This window comes from Manihot esculenta, chromosome 17, assembly GCF_001659605.2.
Source record: "Manihot esculenta cultivar AM560-2 chromosome 17, M.esculenta_v8, whole genome shotgun sequence".
In the NCBI taxonomy this organism is placed as follows: Eukaryota; Viridiplantae; Streptophyta; class Magnoliopsida; order Malpighiales; family Euphorbiaceae; genus Manihot; species Manihot esculenta.
This window is the reverse complement of record NC_035177.2, coordinates 34,758,615-34,781,890: the sequence shown is the minus strand read 5'-3', so window position 1 is coordinate 34,781,890 and position 23,276 is coordinate 34,758,615. Positions and strand designations below refer to the sequence as shown.

The following is a 23,276-nucleotide window of genomic DNA, read 5'->3' as shown; positions in this document are numbered from 1 at the left end:
CATGTTCGGCGGCCGAACCTGGGTTTTCCTCCAAGGTTATTTTCATACAAAACTCATTTTCCTTTTTACTTAAAATCATCAAATACATTAAAACATTTTATGAAAACATGTTTCTACCCTACTAGAGGCTTCCGACATCCGAGATTCCACCGGACGGTAGGAATTCCGATACCGGAGTCTAGCCGGGTATTACATTCTCCCCGGGTATTACATTCTCCCCCCCTTAAGAACATTCGTCCCCGAATGTTCCTCAACTAGCACATGCAAGGCATACAACATATCATACACATAAAACACATGAAACATATAAGAAACTAACCTTAGAAAAGATAAGGGTATTGCTGGAGCATGGACTCTCGTGTCTCCCAAGTGCATTCTTCCAAATTATGGTGGTTCCACAGGACTTTCACCATCGGGATTTCCTTGTTTCTTAGCTTTCTGATCTGGGTGTCTATGATCCGTATTGGCTGTTCAACATAGGTGAGATCCTCTTGGACCTCCACATCAGGCTCACTAAGAACCTTGCTCGGATCTAACACAAACTTCCTCAACATTGAAACATGGAAAACCGGATGGATTCTTTCCATTGAAGTAGGTAAATCCAGCTTGTACGACACATTCCCAATCTTTTGCAAGATTTCAAAGGGTTCGATGTACCGTGGAGCCAGTTTACCTTTCTTTCCGAACCGAACCACTCCTTTCATTGGAGACACCTTGAGCAATACCAGATCCCCCTCCTGAAACTCTACCTGTCTTCTGCGGAGGTCTGCATAACTCTTCTGTCTGCTTGCAGCAGTCTTGATCCTTTCTCTGATTATGGGTACTACCCTGCTGGTAATCTCTACTAGCTCAGGCCCTGCCAAGGCCTTTTCTCCAACTTCTTCCCAGCAAACAGGTGATCTGCACTTCCTCCCATACAAAGCTTCATATGGAGTCATCCCAATGCTAGCATGATGGCTGTTATTGTAGGCAAACTCCACCAAGGGTAGATGCTGCCTCCAAGAACCGCCAAAGTCCAGCACACACATTCTAAGCATATCCTCTATGGTCTGGATGGTCCTTTCTGATTGTCCGTCCGTCTGTGGATGGAAAGTAGTGCTAAAACCCAACCTGGTACCCATGGCGTTCTGCAGACTCCGCCAAAATCTGGAGGTGAACTGGGGCCCTCTATCGGACACTATCAAAACAGGAACCCCATGCAGTCTGACGATCTCATCGACATACACCTGCGCCAACTTGTCCACAGAATAGCCACTCCTGACAGGGATGAAGTGAGCAGATTTGGTGAGTCTATCCATAATCACCCATATGGATTCCAATCTGTTGGACGTCGCCGGTAACCCCACTACGAAGTCCATAGCTATATTTTCCCATTTCCACTCTGGAATAGGTAGCGGGTTAAGCATTCCAGCCGGCTTCTGATGTTCCAGCTTCACCCTCTGACACACTTCGCAGGCTGACACAAACTGTGCCACTTCTTTCTTCATAGCTGGCCACCAATAAACCTTCTTCAGATCTTGGTACATCTTGGTGGCTCCGGGGTGAACGCTGTATCTTGCATTATGAGCCTCTCTCATAATGTCTCCTTTTAGCCCTATGTCATCTGGTACACATAGTCTGCTCCCATAGCGGAGGATCCCTTTGCTGTCGAATTTGAACTCACTATCTTTGCCTGACTGAACAGTCCTGGCAATCTTCACTAACTCTGGGTCCTCATGCTGTTTCTGAGCCACTTGCTCCAGAAACACGGGTGCCACTCTCATCTGGGCTACCAAAGCACCTGTACCAGACAACTCCAACTGTAGACCTTCATCAACGAGCTTGTAAAACTCCTTCACTACTGGCCTCCTCTCTGCCGATATGTGGGATAAACTGCCTAGTGACTTCCGGCTTAGGGCGTCTGCCACAACATTCGCCTTACCCTGATGATACTGAATCTTGCAATCATAGTCACTCAGCAGCTCCACCCATCTTCTCTGTCTCAAGTTCAAATCTCTTTGACTCAGGATGTACTGTAGGCTCTTATGATCCGTGAAGATCTCACATTTAACCCCATAGAGGTAGTGCCTCCACATCTTGAGTGCAAAGATTACTGCTGCCATCTCCAGGTCATGTGTGGGGTAATTCAACTCATGCTTCTTCAGCTGTCTAGAAGCATAAGCAATTACCCTTTCATTCTGCATTAACACACAACCCAGTCCCACACGGGACGCATCATAGAAAACTGTGAAATCCTCATTGCTAGCTGGCAAAGCTAACACTGGTGCTGACGTTAACCTCTTCTTGAGCTCTTCAAAACTCTCTTCGCACTGGTCAGTCCACACAAACTTCTGATTCTTCCTGGTTAGTCTGGCCAGAGGAGCTGCAATCTTTGAGAAGTCCTGAACGAACCTCCTGTAGTAACCTGCCAAACCCAAGAAACTTCTAATCTCTGTCACTGAAGTGGGTCTAGGCCAGTTAGCCACAGCTTCTACCTTCTTGGGGTCCACCTCTATCCCATTTTCTATCACAACGTGCCCCAAGAATGAAATGCTCCTCAGCCATAACTCACACTTGGAGAACTTGGCATACAAGCGATGCTCCCTCAAGGTCTGTAGAACTATCCTCAGATGATGGGCATGCTCCTCTGCATTCCTGGAATACACCAAGATATCATCTATGAAGACAATAACGAAGTGATCCAGGTACTGGCTAAACACTCTGTTCATGAGATCCATGAATGTTGCAGGGGCGTTGGTTAACCCGAACGGCATTACAAGGAACTCAAAATGCCCATATCTGGTCCTGAAAGCTGTCTTTGGCACATCTTCCTCTCTGATCCTCAGCTGATGATACCCGGACCTCAGATCTATTTTGGAAAAACAACCCGCTCCTGCTAGCTAGTCGAATAGATCATCGATCCTTGGCAAAGGGTACCTATTCTTGGTAGTGACTTTGTTCAACTGCCTGTAGTCGATACAAAGTCTAAGGGATCCATCCTTCTTTCTGACAAACAAGACTGGAGCACCCCAGGGTGAGGTACTAGGTCGGATGAAGCCCTTGTCTACCAGCTCTTGTAACTGTTCTTTCAACTCTTTCAATTCTGCTGGTGCCATCCTGTAAGGAGGGATAGAGATCGGTCGGGTTCCAGGCATCAGTTCTATCTCGAACTCTATCTCCCTAACAGGTGGTAAACCTGGTAGCTCGTCTGGGAACACATCCAAAAACTCTCTGACCACCGGCACCGAGGCGGGCTCTCTAACCTGACTGCTAAGCTCTCTCACATGAGCCAAATACCCCTGACATCCCCTCCTAAGCAACCTACGAGCCTGAAGAGCTGATATCAGACCTCTAGGTGTACCCCTCCTGTCTCCTCTGAAGACGACTTCTGACCCATCCTGACCTCTGAACCTGACTACCTTGTCCCTGCAGTCCAAGGTAGCACCATGGGTAGATAACCAGTCCATCCCTAGAATGACGTCAAAATCTGTCAAGTCTAGAACCACAAGGTCGGCGGACAAGCATCTTCCCTCAACAAACACAGGACTACACTGGCAGACTGACTCTACCACTGATGGATCATACTTGGGTCCACTGACCCAGAGAGGACACTCTAACCCAGAGATCATCAATCCCAACCTCTCAATGGCTTTCGGTGCAATAAAAGAATGAGATGCACCAGGGTCCATCAAGGCATACACATCTGAACAACCAATGACTAAGTTACCTGCCACCACGGTGTTAGATGCATCTGCCTCCTGCTGTGTCATTGTGAAGATCCGTGCTGGAGCTGATGGACCTTCACCTCTGAAACCCGCTGAAGAAGAGGCTGCCCCTCTCCCTCTACCTCTGCCACTGGCCTGAGTCGTGGCTGGAGCTGCTGGCTGCGCTACACTACCTGAAACTGTCTGCTGGGACTGTGCCACCGGGGCTGCTCTTGGACATTCTCGAGACATATGCCCCTCCTGACCACATCTGTAACAGACTGTCGTCCCAAACCGACATACTCCCCTGTGTGGCTTACCACACCTTGCACAAACTGCATTATCCGCACCAGAGCTTGAGCCACCTCCAAATCTCAGACTGGACTTAACCTTGTGCCAGAACTTGTTCTTCTTGGACTTCCTAGAGCCTCTGTCCCACTTTTTACTACCTGAAGCTGCTGCACTCAGAGAAGAAGAGCCTGGGGTCTTAGAACCAGAAGGCTGTGCCACTGACTGCTTGACTTTCCCCTCGATGATAGCACTAGCCTCCATCCTCCTAGCCATATCCACTATGGCATGGAAGCTCTCCCTATCTGCGGACTGAATCAAGGAGGAATACCTAGAGTGAAGTTTCATGATATACCTCCTTGACTTCTTCTGGTCTGTGTCAAGAGTTTGCCCTACAAACGGCAACAGCTCCAAGAATCTGTCGGTGTACTCCTCTACACTCATTTCCTCTGTCTGCCTTAACTGTTCAAACTCAATCATCTTCAATTCTCTTGAACTGTCAGGAAAAGTCCATCCTGCAAATTCATTTGCAAACTCCTCCTATGATAGGCTGTCCAACCTCGGGCTCACATAGTCCTTAAACCACTCACGGGCCTTTTTGCATTTTAATGTGAACCCAACCATTTGAATGGCTCTACTGTCATCTGCCCCTATCTCATCTGTAATTGTTTTGACCCTCTCAAGGTACACAAACGGGTCATCTCCGGTTTCAAACTGGGGAGCACCCAGCTTCATATAGTCGGTCATCTTGACCTTGCTCCCACCAGATGAGCTAGGCTTAGGCATATGGGTTGTTGGAACTGTGGGTTCTGCTGATGGTGGAGGAGGTGCAACATTTTCTGAGGTAGGGTTTGCTGGATTTGGATAGTAAGGTGGGGGTGGATACATTGGGTATTGTGAATATGGTGGGTAGTAGGGTGGGTATGGCATCTGTGTGGGATAAGGGGTGAAGCTAGGATAATCCGATGTACCTCCCATCGAATACCCGGGATTTTGTGAGAAGTGTGGGTAGTGGGGTGGCTGAATAAATCCCGAGGCCTGAGTGCCTCCTTGGGACTCTGCCATTCCCTCTTCTGACATGCTAACTCCCAGACTGCCATCCCTCCTCTGCTCTACATCCATATCATCCCCCATGTCCTCTGACATTCCTCCCTGAACTGTTCCCCTCACTGATTTGCTTCTACCCAGATCCAGAGACCTTCTAGGGTCTCTTACTGCTCTTTCTCTGTTAGACCTACTAGACATTGCCCTAGGCAATGTAGGAGGACGGGCGCTCGTGCCCTCATCCTCAGGTGGCACTCCAGTCAATCGTGCAGATCGACGAGTTCCTCTCATCCTGTTTTCTGAAAAACAGTACACATTACATAAACGTTGGCATCATATGGTTCATGTGGGCACACATGAACCCGCATCACATACATATCATTCACATCATAGCATTAATGCACATGTATATAATCATGGCATTTCACATCATCATACAAGACAGGACTCCACATCCTATCCTAGTGGACATGACCTTTCCTATTGTGCTTGACCTTCTATAACATCTATGAGCCCGACACTCTAGGTCCGATCATATGAACCTAGGGCTCTGATACCATTCTGTAACGACCCAAAAATCGGACCGCTACCGGCGCTAGGATCCAGGTCGGCTTAAGGCCGCCGGGACCCGTAGCAAGCCTGACATGCAACCTGTAAACCTGTTTAATCCCATACATGATCAACAACATACATAAAATTTAAAACTTTTCTTTCATTCATACACCAAACTCAACCTGTACATGCATTGAACATAATCATAAACATGATCCCTCTGTGGGATCTCATCAATGCCCCAATGGGCGATACAACATATGTTGAGTTGGTTTACATAAACATCATAAAAGATCTAGGATCATGCATTAAAAGGGATACCTTACATATAGGTCAAGCTCAACCTCTAATCCTCAATATCATTACATTACATAACTATTCATAACTTTACATTTTATCATGTCCACATTCTATCTATTACATACAACTGACTTCAATACTCTTGCTGACCTCCTGGTCTACCCTGTACCTGCAAACCTGGGGAATTTGGGAAAGGAGTGAGCTACTAGAGCCCAGTGAGCAGAAATATAATAACAATTTAAAACACATGCTATCATGTAATGCATCACATCACAACCATATCACATCAAGGATGGACTTGTCACCAAGGGTCCTCTACATAGTCCAACTGTGCCAGGGGCGTAGTGCAGGCCACACCTGGTCTTTCTCTTACATAAAACATAACATACATGTCCAACTGTGCCGGGGGCGTAGTACAGGCCACACCCGGTCTTTTCCTTACATAGTGCCAGGGGCGTAGTGCAGGCCACACCTGGTCTTACATATCATATCACATCTCATCATACTGAGGACCAATGGGTCATCCAACATCCATCCACAACAACATCAAGATATGCAATGCAACATATTCGTGAATTCTAATGCAAACACCCTAAAATATCACATGGCATTTTATGATGGATGATTCATGCTAAAACTTTCATTTATTTAAAACATAAGAGTTTATTCTACTCACCTCTGGCTAGCTCTGACACTGACTGAAGCAGCTGACTCACTGCTGAGGTCCTCGGTTCCTCGGGTCTGAACCTACACAGGTGGACTCAAATGAGGGACCAACATACTATAACATGACTCTGAAAACATCCCCCAAAAACCCTCTAAAACACCTCAGAACATCCATGCAAAAACATGCAAAGGAAGGCTGGACAGGGCACTTTCGGCGGCAGGTTCGACGGCCGAAAGTCCCTCCAGAGCCGAAAGTCAGGCAGGTTCGGCGGCACCTTCGGCGGCCGAAACTCCCAGACAGAGGCGAAACTCATGCATGTTCGGCGGCACTTTCGGCGGCCGAAACTCCCAGACAGAGACGAAAGTCTCCTTTCGGGGGCAAGCTTCAGCAGCCGAAGGCTGCTTCCACAAGCATGTTCGGCGGCCGAAAGTTCCTTCGGCTGCCGAACCTGGTTTCTCCCTTAGGGCAGAAACTCAGCTCTTCTATGCATATACGCCTCCCATTCCATCCAAACATGCATAAACCTATTCTACAACACACATACACAAGTATACAAGCTCCTAGGGGCTTCAAACTATCTAAAACTCCATCTACAACACATCAACATGCATTTGCAAGCCACATTGTTCAAAAACACAACATAAACTCATAAACCTAACCATAAGCTAAACATGCATTCTACCCCATAGATCTTCATAAAACATACTTAAAACATGCAATGAGTTTAAGATCGGCTCTTACCTCTTGAAGATAGAGAGAGAGACGACCTAATCTTGGAGATGGGAGATTTTCAACTTCCTTGGGTCTCCAAGCTCAAAACTTACTCAAAACTTGAAAATCTTCAAAACAAGATGAAAACTTGTAAAAATCGTGAAAGATTTGAAGGAAGAACTCAAAGATTGGTGAGGGACGGCGGAGAGCTCACCTTGGCCGAAAATGGGGAGAAAAGCTCACCCATTTCGGCTAAGGGAACCTTTTATAGTGGCTGGTCAGGCCACGTTCGGGGGCCGAACGTGCCTCCGCATGCATGCCATGTTCGGCGGCCGAACTTGAGGTTCGGCGGCCGAACCTGGACTTCCCTCACTTATGCCTTCGGGGGCCTAAGGCACACCCGAAATGCCTGCATGTTCGGCGGTCGAACTTGAGGTTCGGCGGCCGAACCTGGGTTTTCCTCCAAGGTTATTTTCATACAAAACTCATTTTCCTTTTTACTTAAAATCATCAAATACATTAAAACATTTTATGAAAATATGTTTCTACCCTACTAGAGGCTTCCGACATTCGAGATTCCACCGGACGGTAGGAATTCCGATACCGGAGTCTAGCCGGGTATTACAATTAAATTCTCTAACATGAGCAAGAAACTCCTGACAACCCCTCCAAAGCAAGCTATGCGCCTACAGGGCAGATATCAAACCTCTAGGTATACCTAACGTGTCTCCTCAAAAGACGACCTCCGATCTATCTTGTTCTTTGAACCTAACTACCTTGTCTCTACAGCCCAAGGTAGCATTATGAGTAGAGAGCCAATCCATCCCTAGAATGACATCAAAATCAGTCAAATCTAAAACCACAAGATCAGTTGGAAGGCACCTATCCTAAACTATAACTGGACTGAACTGACAGACTGACTCTGCCACAGATGGATCACACTTGGGCCCACTGACCCAAAAAGGACACTCTAGCCTAGAAGCTATCGAATCCAAACTGTCTACGGCTCTCAGAGAAATAAAGAAATGAGAGGCACCGGGGTCCATAAGAGCATACACATCAGAATACCCAATAGTGAGTTTATTTGACACCACTGTGTTTGATGTGTTGGCTTCCTGCTGTGTCATGGTGAAGATCCGTGCTGGAGCTGAAGGACCTTCTCCTTGGAAACCTGCCGAAGAAGAGACTGTCTCTCTCCCTCTACCTCGCCCTCTGCCCTGTGATGTGGGCAAAGCTGTTGGCTGAGCCAAGCTGCCAGAAGCCATCTGTTGGGACTGTGCCATCCTAGTTGCATTGGACACTCACGTGCCATGTGTCCCTATTGTCCACATCTGTAACAAGCTGTAGTCCTAAATCGACAAAACTCTTTGTGCGGCTTAGCACACCTCACACATCCAGAGCTATCCGAACCAGAGCTTGAACCACTACCAATTCCCATACCAGACTTCAACCTGTTCCAGAACTTGTTCTTCTTAGTCTTCTTAGTGGATCTACTCCACTTTTTATTTCTTGTGGTAGCTGCACTCAGAGAAGGGAGATCAAACTTTCCTGTACTCGAGGTTTTGGAACCCGATGATTGTGCCACCTGCTGCTTCACTGTTCCCTTTATGATAGTACTAGCCTCCATCTTTCTAGCTACATCCACTATAGTGTGGAAACTCTCTCTCTCTGCTGCTAAAATCAAGGAGGAATACCTAGAGTAGAGTCTCATGGTATATCTCCTAGCCTTCTTCTAGTCAGTGTCATAAGCTTGTCCCATATACTGAAGCAACTCCAGAAACTTATCTGTGTACTCATCTACACTCATTTCTTCAGTTTGCCTTAACTACTCAAACTCTATCACCTTTCAACTCCCTTGAACTGTCTAGAAAAGCCCACCCTGCAAACTCATTTGCAAACTACTCCCAGGATAAGCCATCCAGCTTTGGTTCCACATAATTCTTGAACCACTCCTTTGCCTTTTTGCACTTTAGAGTGAACCCCGCCATCTGAATGGCTCTGCTGTCGCTAGCCCCTAACTCATTAGTTATCATTTTCACTGCTTTAATATACTTGAATGGGTCATCACCCTCTTTATACTTAGGAGTATCCAACTTCAAGTAATTTGTCATTTTTACCTTGCTCTCTATTGATGGGTTAGATTTGGGTGGTTGAGTTTCATGAATTACTGATTCTGCTAGTGGAGGAGTAGGTGGTGCAACACTCCCTGAGTTAGGGTTTGCCAGATTCTGGTAATGGGGTGGAGGTGAAAACATAGGGTAGGATGGATATGGTGGGTAGTAGGGAGGATAAGGCATGTATGAAGGGTATGGGTGGTAGCTAGAGTAATTCGATGTACCTCCCATCGGATACCCGGGTCCTTGTGGGTAGGGTTAGTACTGAGGTGGATAGGTAGGTCTTGAGGCCTGAGCGCCTCCTGTTCCTCCTTCAGACTCTCCCACACCCTCTCTTTCAAAGCTCATACCCAAATTTTCATCTCTCCTCTGATCATCACCTACTGTTTCCCTGACATCTGTAGACATCGTACTCAGATATGTTCTCCTTCTATTTACATCAAAAGACCTTTTAGGGTCCCTTGATGTTTCACCCCTGTTATTTCTACTTGACCGCGCTCTTGATCAAGCAGCAGGAGGAAGGATATCTATACCCTTACTTTCAGGTGGGACTCTAATCAATCGTGCAGATCGACATGAGCCATACATCCTGTTTTTTAAAAAACAACATTTAAACATATAGGCATTAGCATCATATGGTTCATATGGGTACATATGAACCCACATCATACATAATATATCATCAATGCACATATATATAGTCATGGCATTACACATCATCATACATACATCAAGACAGGACTCTACATCCTATCCTAGTGGACATGATTTTTTTTCCTAATTGTGCTTGCCCTCTATGACATCTATGAGCCCAACATTCTAGGTCTGACCATATGAACCTAGGGCTCTTATACCACTTTGTAACAACCTAGGAACTGGACTGCTACCGACACTAGGGTTCAGATCGACTTAAGATCGTCGGAACCCGTAGCAAGCCTACGATACATCATGTAATACCTGATATAATCCCATACATGATCACACGAACAACAAAAACATAATCATTACATGTACCAATATTCGACCTGTGCATGCATCATAACTGAAAATATAAAACCCATACTAGAGTCCTCATCAAATGCTCCAATATGGTCAACATAACATGCCTCAAGTTCAGTTCAAACATAGACTTATACTTAAAAACTTTTACATAAAAGGATCATGAAGCAGAGATTACAAGGAAAAACCCGGGCAAAATACAATTCTAATCCACAAATTAATAAATGTCCATAGCTATACTATTACAACAAGTTATACCAACAACTCAACCGACTTCCCGAGCTAACTCTGATTCTGCAAACCTAGGGTTAGGAAAAAGGGGATAAGCTACAAGAGACTAGTGAGCAGAACATAAAACAAACAGTTCAATAAAACATATGATCATATGAATGCGTCACAACACAAACAATTCACATCAAGATGGACTTGTCACCAGTAACCCTCTATAGATTCCAATAGTGCCCGACCCACGATGGATGCTCTTCAAGAATTCCTCTTAAACATAACATAACATGTCTATAGTGCCAGGGGTGTTGAATGGGCAACCTTGGTCTTTCCCTTACATAGTGCCAGGGGTATAGAATGGGCAGCCCTAATCTTTTCATATCCATCATAATATATCATAACATACTCGAAGGCTAGTGGATCATCCAACGTCCATCCACAACAACAATAATTTATGTAATGCATCATATTCATGAACTCTAATGCAAAATAATCTAATCATATATACATGAAATTCATGATGAATTAGCATGCTTAAAAAGTTTGATTTCTTTAAAATAATAGATCAGTTCAGTTCTACTCACCTCTAGCCGACACACACCTAATACTGAAGTAGTTATCTCACTGCAAACTTTTATGGTCTCTCAAGTCCGATCCTACACAGATGGACTTAAATGAGGGATCAAACATAACTTTTACAACACTTAAAACAACCCCCCAAGAAACTCCTATAAACAAATAAGAACAAGCATAAGAAACGAGCTGAAAAAGGCTAGGCAGGGGACTTTCAGTGGTAGGTTCGGCAGTCGAAGGTCCCTTCACATATCCGAAGGTCAATCCTTCAGGGGCAGGTTCAGCGACCTAAAAGCTGCCTCCACAGGCAGGTTTGGCAGCCGAACCTGGGTTCTCCAGCAAGGTAGAATCCGATTCTGCCTTATGCTCATAGCCCCAAAACAGTTTCTAAATATACATGCAGAAGCTTAAAGACTACCATACACACTTAACACACATAAGGGACCTCAAAAATTATTCTAAACACAATATGCATCAATAAAATCCCAAGAGAAAATCATCCATCATCAAAACTAACTCAAACTTTAAAACTTTAGAATAATCAATCATGCATGCCCTAACGACTTGTAATACTGGTTTAAAACCTTCAGAAAACATAAGAAAAGCAAGGATTGAACTTACCTCTTGAAGAACATAGAAAACATGGCAACCAAGACTTAGAGAAGAGGGAAATCGATTTTCGGAGGTCTCCAAAGGTTAAAACTCGAAATCCAAACTCAAATCTTCAAAAATGAAGTAAAGACTCATAAATTCTCCAAGAGATTTGAGGTAGTTTCAACAAAAACGTTTGAGAAAGGGCATGGACTTACCTCTGCCCAAAAATGGAGAAAGAGCTCTCACATTTTCGAGCTGAACGCCTTTTATAGATGGCTGGAAGAGCCACCTTTAGCGGCCGAACTTGAAGGTTCGGCAGCCGAAACTCCTCTGAAACTTTTTTTAAAAAAAAACACACCAAGAAAAGTTTCAAATTCATTTTATGAAAATCCTATTTTACCCTTCCAAAGATTCCAGCTTTGAGATCCCGGATTCCGACGGAACGTTGGAATTCTGACACTGGAGTTTAACCAGGTATTACATCAGGACCTTTAATAATTCTTTGCCAAGCTTCTATATCAATAGATTATATAAAAATTTTTATTATAACTTTTTAAAAAGAGTAATTTATGCCATTGAAAAGAGGTAATTGTGTGATTGAATAGCCATCGGCTAAAGGTGCAGGTATGCCAATAGAATTAGAAGAACTAACCATTTTAGTACCTCTTTAAGGTATTTGAACCTCAAGCAAGAGAGAGTAGCTCTGATATCAATTTGTTGTCCCAAGATAAGTGACTAAGAGGGGGGTAAATGGGTCACTTTGGTAATTTTTCAACCTTTACTTAAAACTTTAATGAAAAATTATGGCTACTAATTCTAAATAAAAAAGGTGATGGATTCAAATAAGTTTTTCAAATGTTTTCTTGGAAGATTTTAAAAAATGCTTAACAATAAGTACACTAGTAAATAACAGAAGCAATTAAAGGAAAGCAGAGATTAAAATAGCAAACTAATTTTATCAAATTCTTATGAGCAGTAATTCTAACTTATAGATAGATATCTTAGATTAATAAGGAAAGCTTAAAAGTAAAGAAATAAGGGAGAAGAAGATCAAATACAAAGATTTTATAGTGGTTTGACAAACTTAGCTTACATCCACTCTCCCAAGGTACTCCCTTGAGTCTTCACTCCACTAAATCTCTTTTTAGCAGCCAAAAGAATAGCCTTTCATACAATCAATAAACTTTCCAGGTGCTTGCTTAGGACTTCTATCAAGTGGCCACATACTTGAACAACCTTATATAGATTTTGATTAAGAAGAAAGACACTCTCAATAACTCTTATCAGATACAACAAAAATACTATTAAGATGAGAGAAAGTAGATTTGCCAATGAAGATCAGATATGAAAATGAAAAACTTTTAATGCAAGGATATCAAATAAAAACTTTTAAGAGTTTAAAATTGTTAAATAGATGTCTGAAAAACTTTTCTTTCTTATCTACAGAGATAGTTTAACGATAATAATTTTGAAAAAAAACTAGACGTTAAACCGTTTAAAAACTGTGCAAACTGAAATCAGTTATTTTCGCAGTTTGAAAATAGTTAACTAAAAATAAATACAGACAGAAATTAGATATCTAAATTTAAACTGTTTCTAAAATTAAATGTCTAATTTTAGCTTTTTAGAACAGTATAAAAAAAATAATTTACGATATTTTCTTTACTTTTCCAGAAATAAAATGAGATTACTAGATTCATTATTGTCATATCAACTCACTACTCTTTTACAATAAATCCTAAAGATATCTTTCTTTACTTTTTTTTTCTTTGAATCATTTTGTATTGCTATATGAGTTTTCATTCTCTTCTATGTGTAGACCTTCCTAGTGTTTTCAATAAATTTTTAACTATAAATGATCTTGATTTTTGAATAGATAAAATTAGATAAAATTAAAAATATTTACTATAATTAATTAAAATGCTATAGTTTAAAAAATATGTCAAAGGATTAATTCTTAATTTCACACCCATATTTATTTGAGAAAGTTTAATTTAGCCCATTTATTATTTTTTGTTTAAATTAGCTCAAATTTTCAATATAAGCTTATTAAATACAGAAATTAAAATTTAACTTAAAAGAAACTTGATCAATCGTGATGAAGGCATAGTCAAAAATATAAAAATCGTGATTTGGATGACATCAAAGGCTAAGCCATCAAAGCTTATTAAAAAATGGTGATTAAACGATAAAGTTAGAATTTAAAATTTTTAATTGGTTGTTAATTTAAAAAATCAAAACTTTAATCACATTGAGTTAAAATTTTCAGTTTTAAATGATAAAATTTTAATTTTTAAATTTGTTAATTATAGTCTATATTTAAAATAATTTATGCAATTGAATATAAAAATTTAAAATTTTATATTTAATTACGATTATAGTAATTAAAATTTTAAATATTATATATAATTTTTTAATTTTTTTACTTAAATTATAAAATAATTATGATCAATTTTAAATTAGTGTACACATCCTGTCATGTATTATTTATTAATTTCTTTTAAATATTAGCTAAATTTATGTGAAAAATTTTTAAACTTTAATTAACTATATATATATTCTAAAAGTATTTAATTTTGATTATCCTAATTTGTAATTTCTAATTTAAATATGATATCTCTATTTTGAATGAATTATTAAATTTAACTAGATTTAAATTAATAAGCTTTTATAGGTAATAGGCCTAAACTAAAATTTAAATTATTATAATATGTTCTTTTAACTATTTTTTAATTAATTCTTTAATTTATATTCTTTTTTTGAAATAAAAATTCTATAAAAATTTAATTTAATTGAATTATTTTTTATAAAATTTTTATTTAAAATAAAAATTTTCATTATATATAAATGTAAAATTATGAATAATTTTATAAAAATTTATTCAAATGTTTTACAAAATTATTATATTAATCGAGGTATAATGATTTAATAGATAATTCAAATGGAACTATAATAAAAAAAAAGACACGATTTAATCCATTAAAAGACAAAAAGAGAAAATAAAAATCTGAACTCAAAAGACAAAAAAGCTAATGGCAATGCCATGACGTTTTTAGTTTTGGACCCAACCTGCAATTTGTGATACTAAATTTTGGGTGGACTCAGTCCAATGGGAATAACTTTAAATTTTACTAATCAGATTATGACAAATTGAGATTTGATGTCAACAAAAAAATATCAAGTGTGTCACTAAATTTCTACAATGGTGAAAGACGACCCAATAACAACAGCTTGATAAAGATTGCAGCGGTTGACATTTCAATTCGATCTGTTAAACTCGAGAATTTATTTCTAATTTGCTTAAGTTTATAATTAAAATTTGATTTTTCAAATTTAGATGATATATGAAATTAATGATTAGTTGAAAATTCGTATGATGTCAATTCAAAACTTCTTGACTTGACCTGTAAACTAAAATTTAGATTAGTACATTTTTCTTAACTTATTTTTTTAGAAAAAATTAATATTTTAAAATAAATTAAAAAAATTTATAATAATTCAGTGCAATTTAATTATTTTTTATCAATTTTTTTAAAATGAAAGATTTTTTTTTTTAATTTTAAAAATTTTTATTTTAAGAAAAATTAACATTTTACATAATTTTTAAAAAAATTATTTACATTCTTTTTTTATAAAATAAATATAAATAAATTTGATAGATAATTCAAATAACACCGATTTAATTTAATCCATAAAAAAGAAATAAAAAAATCTAACATATACCTATTTTTGTTTATTTCACGAGTTAAAATTTTCATATCTTTTTATTTTAAGATCGATAATTCTCTCCTATTTATTACTTACCATTTATATTTTCATTAAATTTATTAATTAAATATTTTTAAAAAAATTTAAATATATTTAAATACATATATATATATTTGACTAATAAAATATTATTTTTACTAATATATTATTATTTATTATTGACCGATTATATTCACCCGATAAATAAAAGAATTTCTCTAAATATTTACCCCTACTTTGCCTATAAAAGAAAGCCGTTGCACATAGCCACCAACAATTAATACTAAAGCATTTGCTATGGCTTTTAAAACATTCTCCTATTGCGTCCTAATAGCCTTTCTCCTCTCCATTTCTATCCAATCCTTTTTAGCTCAGGCTAGAGCTTTGAAATCTAAAAACCAAGATAAATTCAAATCCTTTCAAAACCTACAAGGAGCTGGAAAAGGCTCAACACTTAAAGGTCTGAGTGAGGTGAAGCAATACTTGAAAAATTTAGGATACTATCCAACTGAAGCCAATCTTATCTCAGATCATTTTGATGAAGTTATGGAGTCTTCACTCAAACAATATCAAGAGTATTACCGTCTACAAGTCACCGGAAAGCTAGACTCCGATACCATAAAAGAAATGATGATTCCACGATGTGGAGTTCCTGATAAGTTTAACCACCGAACAAGGGAACCGAATCAAAACCATAACAAGCCTGGCAAATTTCATATGACAGTTTCCGACTACACCTTCTTTCCAAACATGCCGAAATGGCGACCTTCCAAGTACCACCTGACCTACACGTTTCTCTCCGGCGAGCAAGTCGTCGATGAGAAGGTGCTGAAGTCTGTTTGCTCCAAGGCATTCAAGAAATGGTCTGATGTCTCCCAGTTCACATTCAAGGAGGCGTCTGCTGGTTCAACAGCAGATATTGTTATAGGGTTTTACAGTGGAGATCATGGAGATGGCAGTCCTTTTGATGGGCCTGGAGGGACTCTAGCTCATGCTTTTGCACCAGAGAATGGAAGATTTCATTATGATGCAGATGAGAATTGGAGTACTAACCCTAATGTTGACGAAGTTGACTTGGAAACTGTGGCTATTCATGAAATAGGTCATCTTCTTGGGCTATATCATAGTCAGGATGAGAATGCAATTATGTATTATATAATTCCTTATGGAACTATTAAGAGGAAGCTCAGTCAGGATGACATTGATGGCATTCATGCTCTCTACCCTTCGGTATAAAAAATAATTAGATTTTAAATATGTCATTGTAGCCTTTTAAGTGAAAAATAATTAAGGTTATTTATCACATATAATAGTGAAATGCATGTAGCCTTTAAGTGAAAAATAATTAAGGATATTTATCACATATAATAGTGAAATGTATGTATATCATAAGTTTGAGATTTAAGAGTCTTTTATTAATTATGATTATTATTATTGTTGGTGTAACTACAAATTAAAACTATTATACTTTTAGAAGAGAGCGCTTTGTCCTCTTAATAGATTCGTTCGACGCGAATCCGAATATGATATTAAGAATAAATTTGGCCTGCATAATCAGAAGGGAGTAAATTTAAACTCTTAAATTGAGAAAATCAATTAGGATGAAATAACTTTTGGGAAGCTATTATAAAGTATTTTTTTTGTACTAAAAAATATATTATACTTCTAAGATTTCAATTGTTTAGTATATCAAAGTGTATATAGCAGATCCATTACAAATTTTTTTTAAAAAAAAATTTTAATCAGTTATAAATTACTTTATGTATTTTAATATATTAGAAGAATATATATATTGCTGAGGTATATATATGCCAAAACCATTTAGTTTAAAACTTCAAATGGCTAAAACATTTCTTGAATATTATCCAAAGTTAGGGGAGTCTCCACCTTTTCCGTGATTGCTCTTCAACGAGCTTTGAAAAATATTTTGACTATTGTTAAAAAAAAAAAAAAGTATACACATGTGTTGAGGCAACGGTAAGACGACTGTATTTTTTAAAAAAAATCTCCCACTGGTTGATGAAAGAAAGGCACGTCCAGTGAGTATGACATTCAAGTTTTGGCGTCAAAAGCATATTAAATTATTTAAAATAATTTAATAATATATCGATAATTAAGTAGTTGCCTATTACTGGCCATACTTATCACTGAAAATGATTTGCTAGAAAAATTAGTTATCAAATATATATAATTAAATATTCTAATAAATAAATATATATATAATTAAGTAGTTGCTTATCGCTGGCCATACTTATATATACTTGATAACTAATTTTCCTTACAAATCATTTTTTGTGATACGTATGGCCAGCGATAGGCAACTACTTGATTATATATATATATATATAATCAAGTAGTTGCCTATCGCTGGCCATACTTATCAAAAAAATGATTTGCGAGAAAAATTAGTTATCAAATATATATAATTAAATATTTTAATAAATATATATATATATAATCAAGTAGTTGTCTATCGCTGGCCATACTTATCAAAAAAATGATTTGCGAGAAAAATTAGTTATCAAATATATATAATTAAATATTTTAATAAATATATATATATATAATCAAGTAGTTGTCTATCGCTGGCCATACTTATATATATTTGATAATTAATTTTCCTCACAAATCATTTTCTGTGATAAGTATGGCCAGCGATAGGCAACTACTTATTATATATATATATATAATCAAGTAGTTGCCTATCGCTGGCCATACTTATCACAGAAAATGATTTGTAAGGAAAATTAGTTATCGCTGGCCATACTTATCACATAAAATGATTTGTAAGGAAAATTAGTTATCAAATATATATAATTAAGTATTCTAATATATATATATATATATATATATATATAATCAAGTAGTTGCTTATCGCTGGCCATACTTATCACAGAAAATGATTTGCGAGGAAAATTAGTTATCAAATATATATAATTAAGTATTCTAATAAATATATATATATATATATATATTTTGAGAATATATTAAGAAATTTATTATTTAATTCTTATATTATGAAAAAATTTATTATTTGATTTTTCAATTTTAAAAAATACATTGAAACGTTTCAGATATTTTAAAAATTTTATTAGCTAATTCTTTCATTTATTTTAACTGTTAAAAATTTTATTATTTAGTTTTTATAATTTAAAAATATTTATTATTTAATCATTTAATTTTATAAAAAAATTTATTAATTAATTTTTTTGTATGGAAGATATTTTAGATATTTTAGTTATATTTAACATCTAAAATTAATAGAAATACTAATTAGTAGAATATTTAAAATATTAATGATATTTTAATATATTTTTAAAATTAAATGATCAACTAATAATTTTTTTATAATATAAGAACTAAATAATAATTTTTCTCATACATATATTTAATAACTAATTTTAAAAGTCACATCATTCAAAAAACATAAAAAGAGATAGTTTCATCAATTCAAAGTTTCATCAATTCAATATTTAAGAGAGAAAGAATGAGAGAGAAAGAGACAAAGGAAGAAATAGGAAAAGGGAGAATGGAAGACAAAAGGGCCTCCAGAAAGAGAGGAAGCAGCAGACGAAGATATAAGGTTTGCAAAGTGATTTTTTTGCTTGTTTGAAGTCGTCTTTTGTATTTTAGGGGTTGTGCTGTCTTGTTTTGTTCTGCTTTCCCTGCCTATGAAAGGTATTTGGGTTTGATGTCGCCAGCCCGTGTCTGGTTTTTCTTACTATGGATGGGTGTAACGATGGAGTTCTTTTGTTACTTTGTTATTTTTGTTTTTCTTTTGCAAGTTCCTAGTGTTTCTCTCATGAGAGTTACTTTTGTGAGAGTTTCTTTATGAACTCACTGATGAGTTGTCAAACTTGTTACTTTTTCTATGTTAATTTCCATAATTTTGTTATATTTTTCATAATAAAATAAATATATTTTTATTTGGATTTTAATTTTGTTCAAATTTAGATCTAAATTTGTTAAAAAGAACCAATAAATACTGTTTTAAATTGAAAGATTCTATCTTGCCTAAGGTTATGACCCAACCTCGACGGACAAAGGTTGTATAGAAATCAAAATATTTCAGATAGGTGTAAATCGAGAATTAGGATAATAACATTAGAATGATTTATTAATTTCTTTTATTTCTTTTAAATTTGAATTTTCTTTATCTTTTAGTTTGAAAAGATGTATATACAAAGAGTTGTTTTAGGAGTAGAAAGTCATCTCTTAATATCTTAAGTACATTGAGCTGAACAATTCTCTTATTCTTTATATTTTTCTGTGTTTGTAATGGCTTTTAGTAGTTAATTTTTTTTTATCAGTTAAAGGTTAATCCAGTCAAATTGTGATATTCAATCTCATTTTCTTTTTATCTTAAATTTATTTTTTCATTTATTTTTTCTGTTTTTTATGAACTCCATCTCTATTGTTATCTTTTTAGGTATTCAAAAAGCCTATTGTCTATTCTAATTAGACAATATATTACTAATTAATACAATTAAATATATAATTATTTAATTAAACTAATACAAATAGCAAATTAACATATATGTGTAATATCCGGCTAGACTCCGGTATCGGAATTCCTACCGTCCGGTAGAATCTCGGATGTCGGAAACCTCTAGAAGGGGAAAATCATGTTTTCATAAATGTTTTAATGTATTTTACGGTTTTAAGTAAAAAGGGAAATTGAGTTTTAAATGGAAAAGACCAAGGAGACATTTCCAGGTTCGGCCGCCAAACATTGGATGGTTTAGGGGGGCAAGTTAGGCTTCCGAAAATCTCAAAGGTTCGGCCGCCGAACCCCATGTTCGGCCGCCGAACTTGCATAAGATGTGGGGTGATAGAGCATATTTTAGTCCATTTTATCATTATGTTCTTGATGTTTATTTACATCTTTTCTACTTAATTTTATGGTTTTAATTATGTTTTGCAGATATTAGGTGCAAAGAGACAATCTGGAGAAAATGCTCTTAAAACTGCTAAAAAGTGCCAAATATGGAAAGTGCCAAGAAAGGAAAGTTTCCAAATAAGGAAAGTTTTCAGAAAAGGAAAGTTTTCAAATGAGGAAAGTGCAGAAGCAAAAGCAAACAAGGAAAGCTCAGTCAGAAGATTATTTGAAATTCAAATCGCAGATCTTTCTTTCCTTGTTCAAAGATGTGCACACACTGCAGCAGTCATATCTTCCTATTTAGGCAGCAAGATCTCAAAGAGATGCTCTTCCTCCTCTGCATTCAATATTCAAATTTCAAAAGAGGCTCCACCTAAAAAGGAATGTATAGACAAGCATATCTTCCCCTTTGAAGATCAAAATTCGTGCATCCTTCCTATTCAGAAACAATCTGCGCGCTTTCCTCTTCTGAAAGCCATCTGCGCGCCACCTTCCTTTTCTGTAACAACTTGGGCAACAAGTTGAGCATGGGCAGCATCTTGGGCAGCCTCTACACTAATTAGGAAGTAAGGTCAGCATCTAAACTTATTTAGGAAGCACAATCTGCGCCTCTTTCCCTTTCTGAGACCAAACCGCGCGCACCAACTTCCTTCCGCAAAGCATTCGCGCGCAACCTTCCTTTTGAAGCCGAAAAATACGATTCTTTCCTTTTCAGACATAACTTGGACAGAAAATACCTCTTGGGCAGTAAGTATGACCTAGGGCAATACTTTTCAACTATAAAAGGCCACATAAGGAGCCTCTACAGGGCCCGAACACACCACCTTGGAGACACCTACGAATTCACATCTCTTCTTCTACCTTTCTTCTTTTCTTTTATTTTTGGTTTTGTATCAGCCATGAGAGGCTGAAATCTTTTATTCTAGTTGAAGATTAGGTGATGCTTTAGTTGTTTTATGGATTGGGAGACTTGATCAAATATTGTTTATCTTTTGTTATTCAATATTCATTCAATCTCATGCTTAATTCCATTGTTGCTTTGTTGTTTTGATCAATATGGCCAATTGATTCTTGATTGCAAAGTAATAATATATTAGTTTGGATGATTTAAGTCCGTAATTGCTTAGATTATTCTTACATGAGAACGCTTGGGATAAAACCCAAGGAAATTGTATGATCTAGCGTTATCTCCATACGTTTGGGTAGCTAGGATTGGATCTCTCTATTTCTTAATGCAATTGATAATTGTTTTGATGCCTAAGGCCCAAGGACGTTCCTTGGCAATTTGTTAATTAGTAATTAATTAGAGGACGTTTCCTAATTGGTTTAATCATAAGGAGAGATAATGGTGGTGAGAAGCGTCTTCCATCTCCATAACTAATCTATTGAATCAACCCAAAGGAAACTAAGTGTCAATGATCAATCCCAACAACTAAAGTGGATCCAATTCTTCAACTAGATCTTTCTTATTATTTATTTCTCTTTATTTTTATTATTTGCCTTAATTTTATTGCTTTCAATATTAGATCAATTAAATCAATCTCAAAACCCCCCAATTTACTTTCAGTTTGTTTGCTTTCACTTTATCTCGTTTTTAGTTTATTTTGCTTTCTGTTTATTTCTCTTTCATTTTATCTCGTTTCAGTTTATTTTGCTTTCTGTTTATTTCTCTTTCAGTTTTATCTCGTTTCAGTTTATTTTGCTTTCCATTTATTTCTCTTTCAGTTTTCTTCTTTTTCAGTTTATTTTTGTTTTAGTTTATTTTATTGGTCTTGATAAGGAAAATAAGTAAGTAATCAATTCTCTGTGGATTCGATCCTTTCACCACTATCTGCAGTTGTAAATTGTTGATAACCAGAAAGGTTATTTTTGACCGGCTTCGACAACCGCGATAAAAAATTGGCGCCGTTGCCGGGGAGTTGATTTTACTTGTTTATTTTCTTTCATGATCAGATCTGAAAGTAGGGACACTCTGCCCTTTGATCCAAAAATTGAACGCATCCTCAGAAGGCTAGGAAAGCAAGCCTCTACGCCTGAAGAGCATTCTGCTCAACCTTCGGCCGCCGAACCTCCCCAACATTCGGCCGCCGAACCTTCCTCACTCCAACCCCCGCCCATCATCTCACCCAAGTAAGTCACCATCACAGAATTAAATCATGGATGAGGAATGGACACCTTTTCGCCTCGCAGAACTTTATGAACAAATCGCTGCTGCGAAAAGTTTTGTTATAGACCAAACTGCACAAGCTCTTGAAGCACAACAACTCTAACAAATACATGCATGTGAAGGATTCTATGAACCATCAAGATATGCAATGCCTCAAGATCTCAGAACTAATCTTCATAAGACGTTGGAGACTTTGCAAAATGTCCAACAAGAAGCAAATCGAATAGCCACCAAAATGAGAGCAGACATGGTAAGAAAAGAGGAAGAGCTTCAAAATGGTGAGGATGATGAGGAAAGTTGGCAAGTACAAGAACAAGCTGCTGAAGAGGCACAACCAGAAAACTGTTTGTCCAAACAAACTGATCAAACAGAGCCTGTTAATAATTTAGATATCATTGATTGTTTGAGTGAAAATGTTTTTTTATGTAAATCCAGATGATATACTAAATGATGATCTTTGCAGGGAAGAGACTCAAAAAGAGCCAGAATTGAAAGAAACTGACTGTTGCATCCAACAGGAGAACTGCAACCAAGCACAGACTGAAGAGAGCTCTGTCGCACCACTTCAGGAAGGAATTGCGCAAACTGAAGCCATGACTTTTCGGCCACCAAACTTCACCATCTTTCGGCCGCCGGACCCTTCACCTCAGCTCTCATCGCAGACTGAAACCATCTTCAGTGCACCTCTTCAGTTTCCAACGTAGATCAGTCTTCCACCTCAGTCAGGTCCTAT

At 37.4% G+C, this 23,276-nt stretch overlaps 1 protein-coding gene across 1 annotated transcript; it reads left to right on the top strand.

Annotated features, from left to right (window-relative positions):
• The first annotated feature begins 15,756 nt into the window (after positions 1–15,756).
• Positions 15,757–16,925, top strand: LOC110604781 (metalloendoproteinase 1). The gene has a single exon (XM_021743086.2). The coding sequence runs from the start codon at positions 15,795–15,797 to the stop codon at positions 16,731–16,733; it is 939 nt and encodes a 312-aa protein (XP_021598778.1). The 5' UTR covers positions 15,757–15,794; the 3' UTR covers positions 16,734–16,925.
• Positions 16,926–23,276: the final 6,351 nt, after the last annotated feature.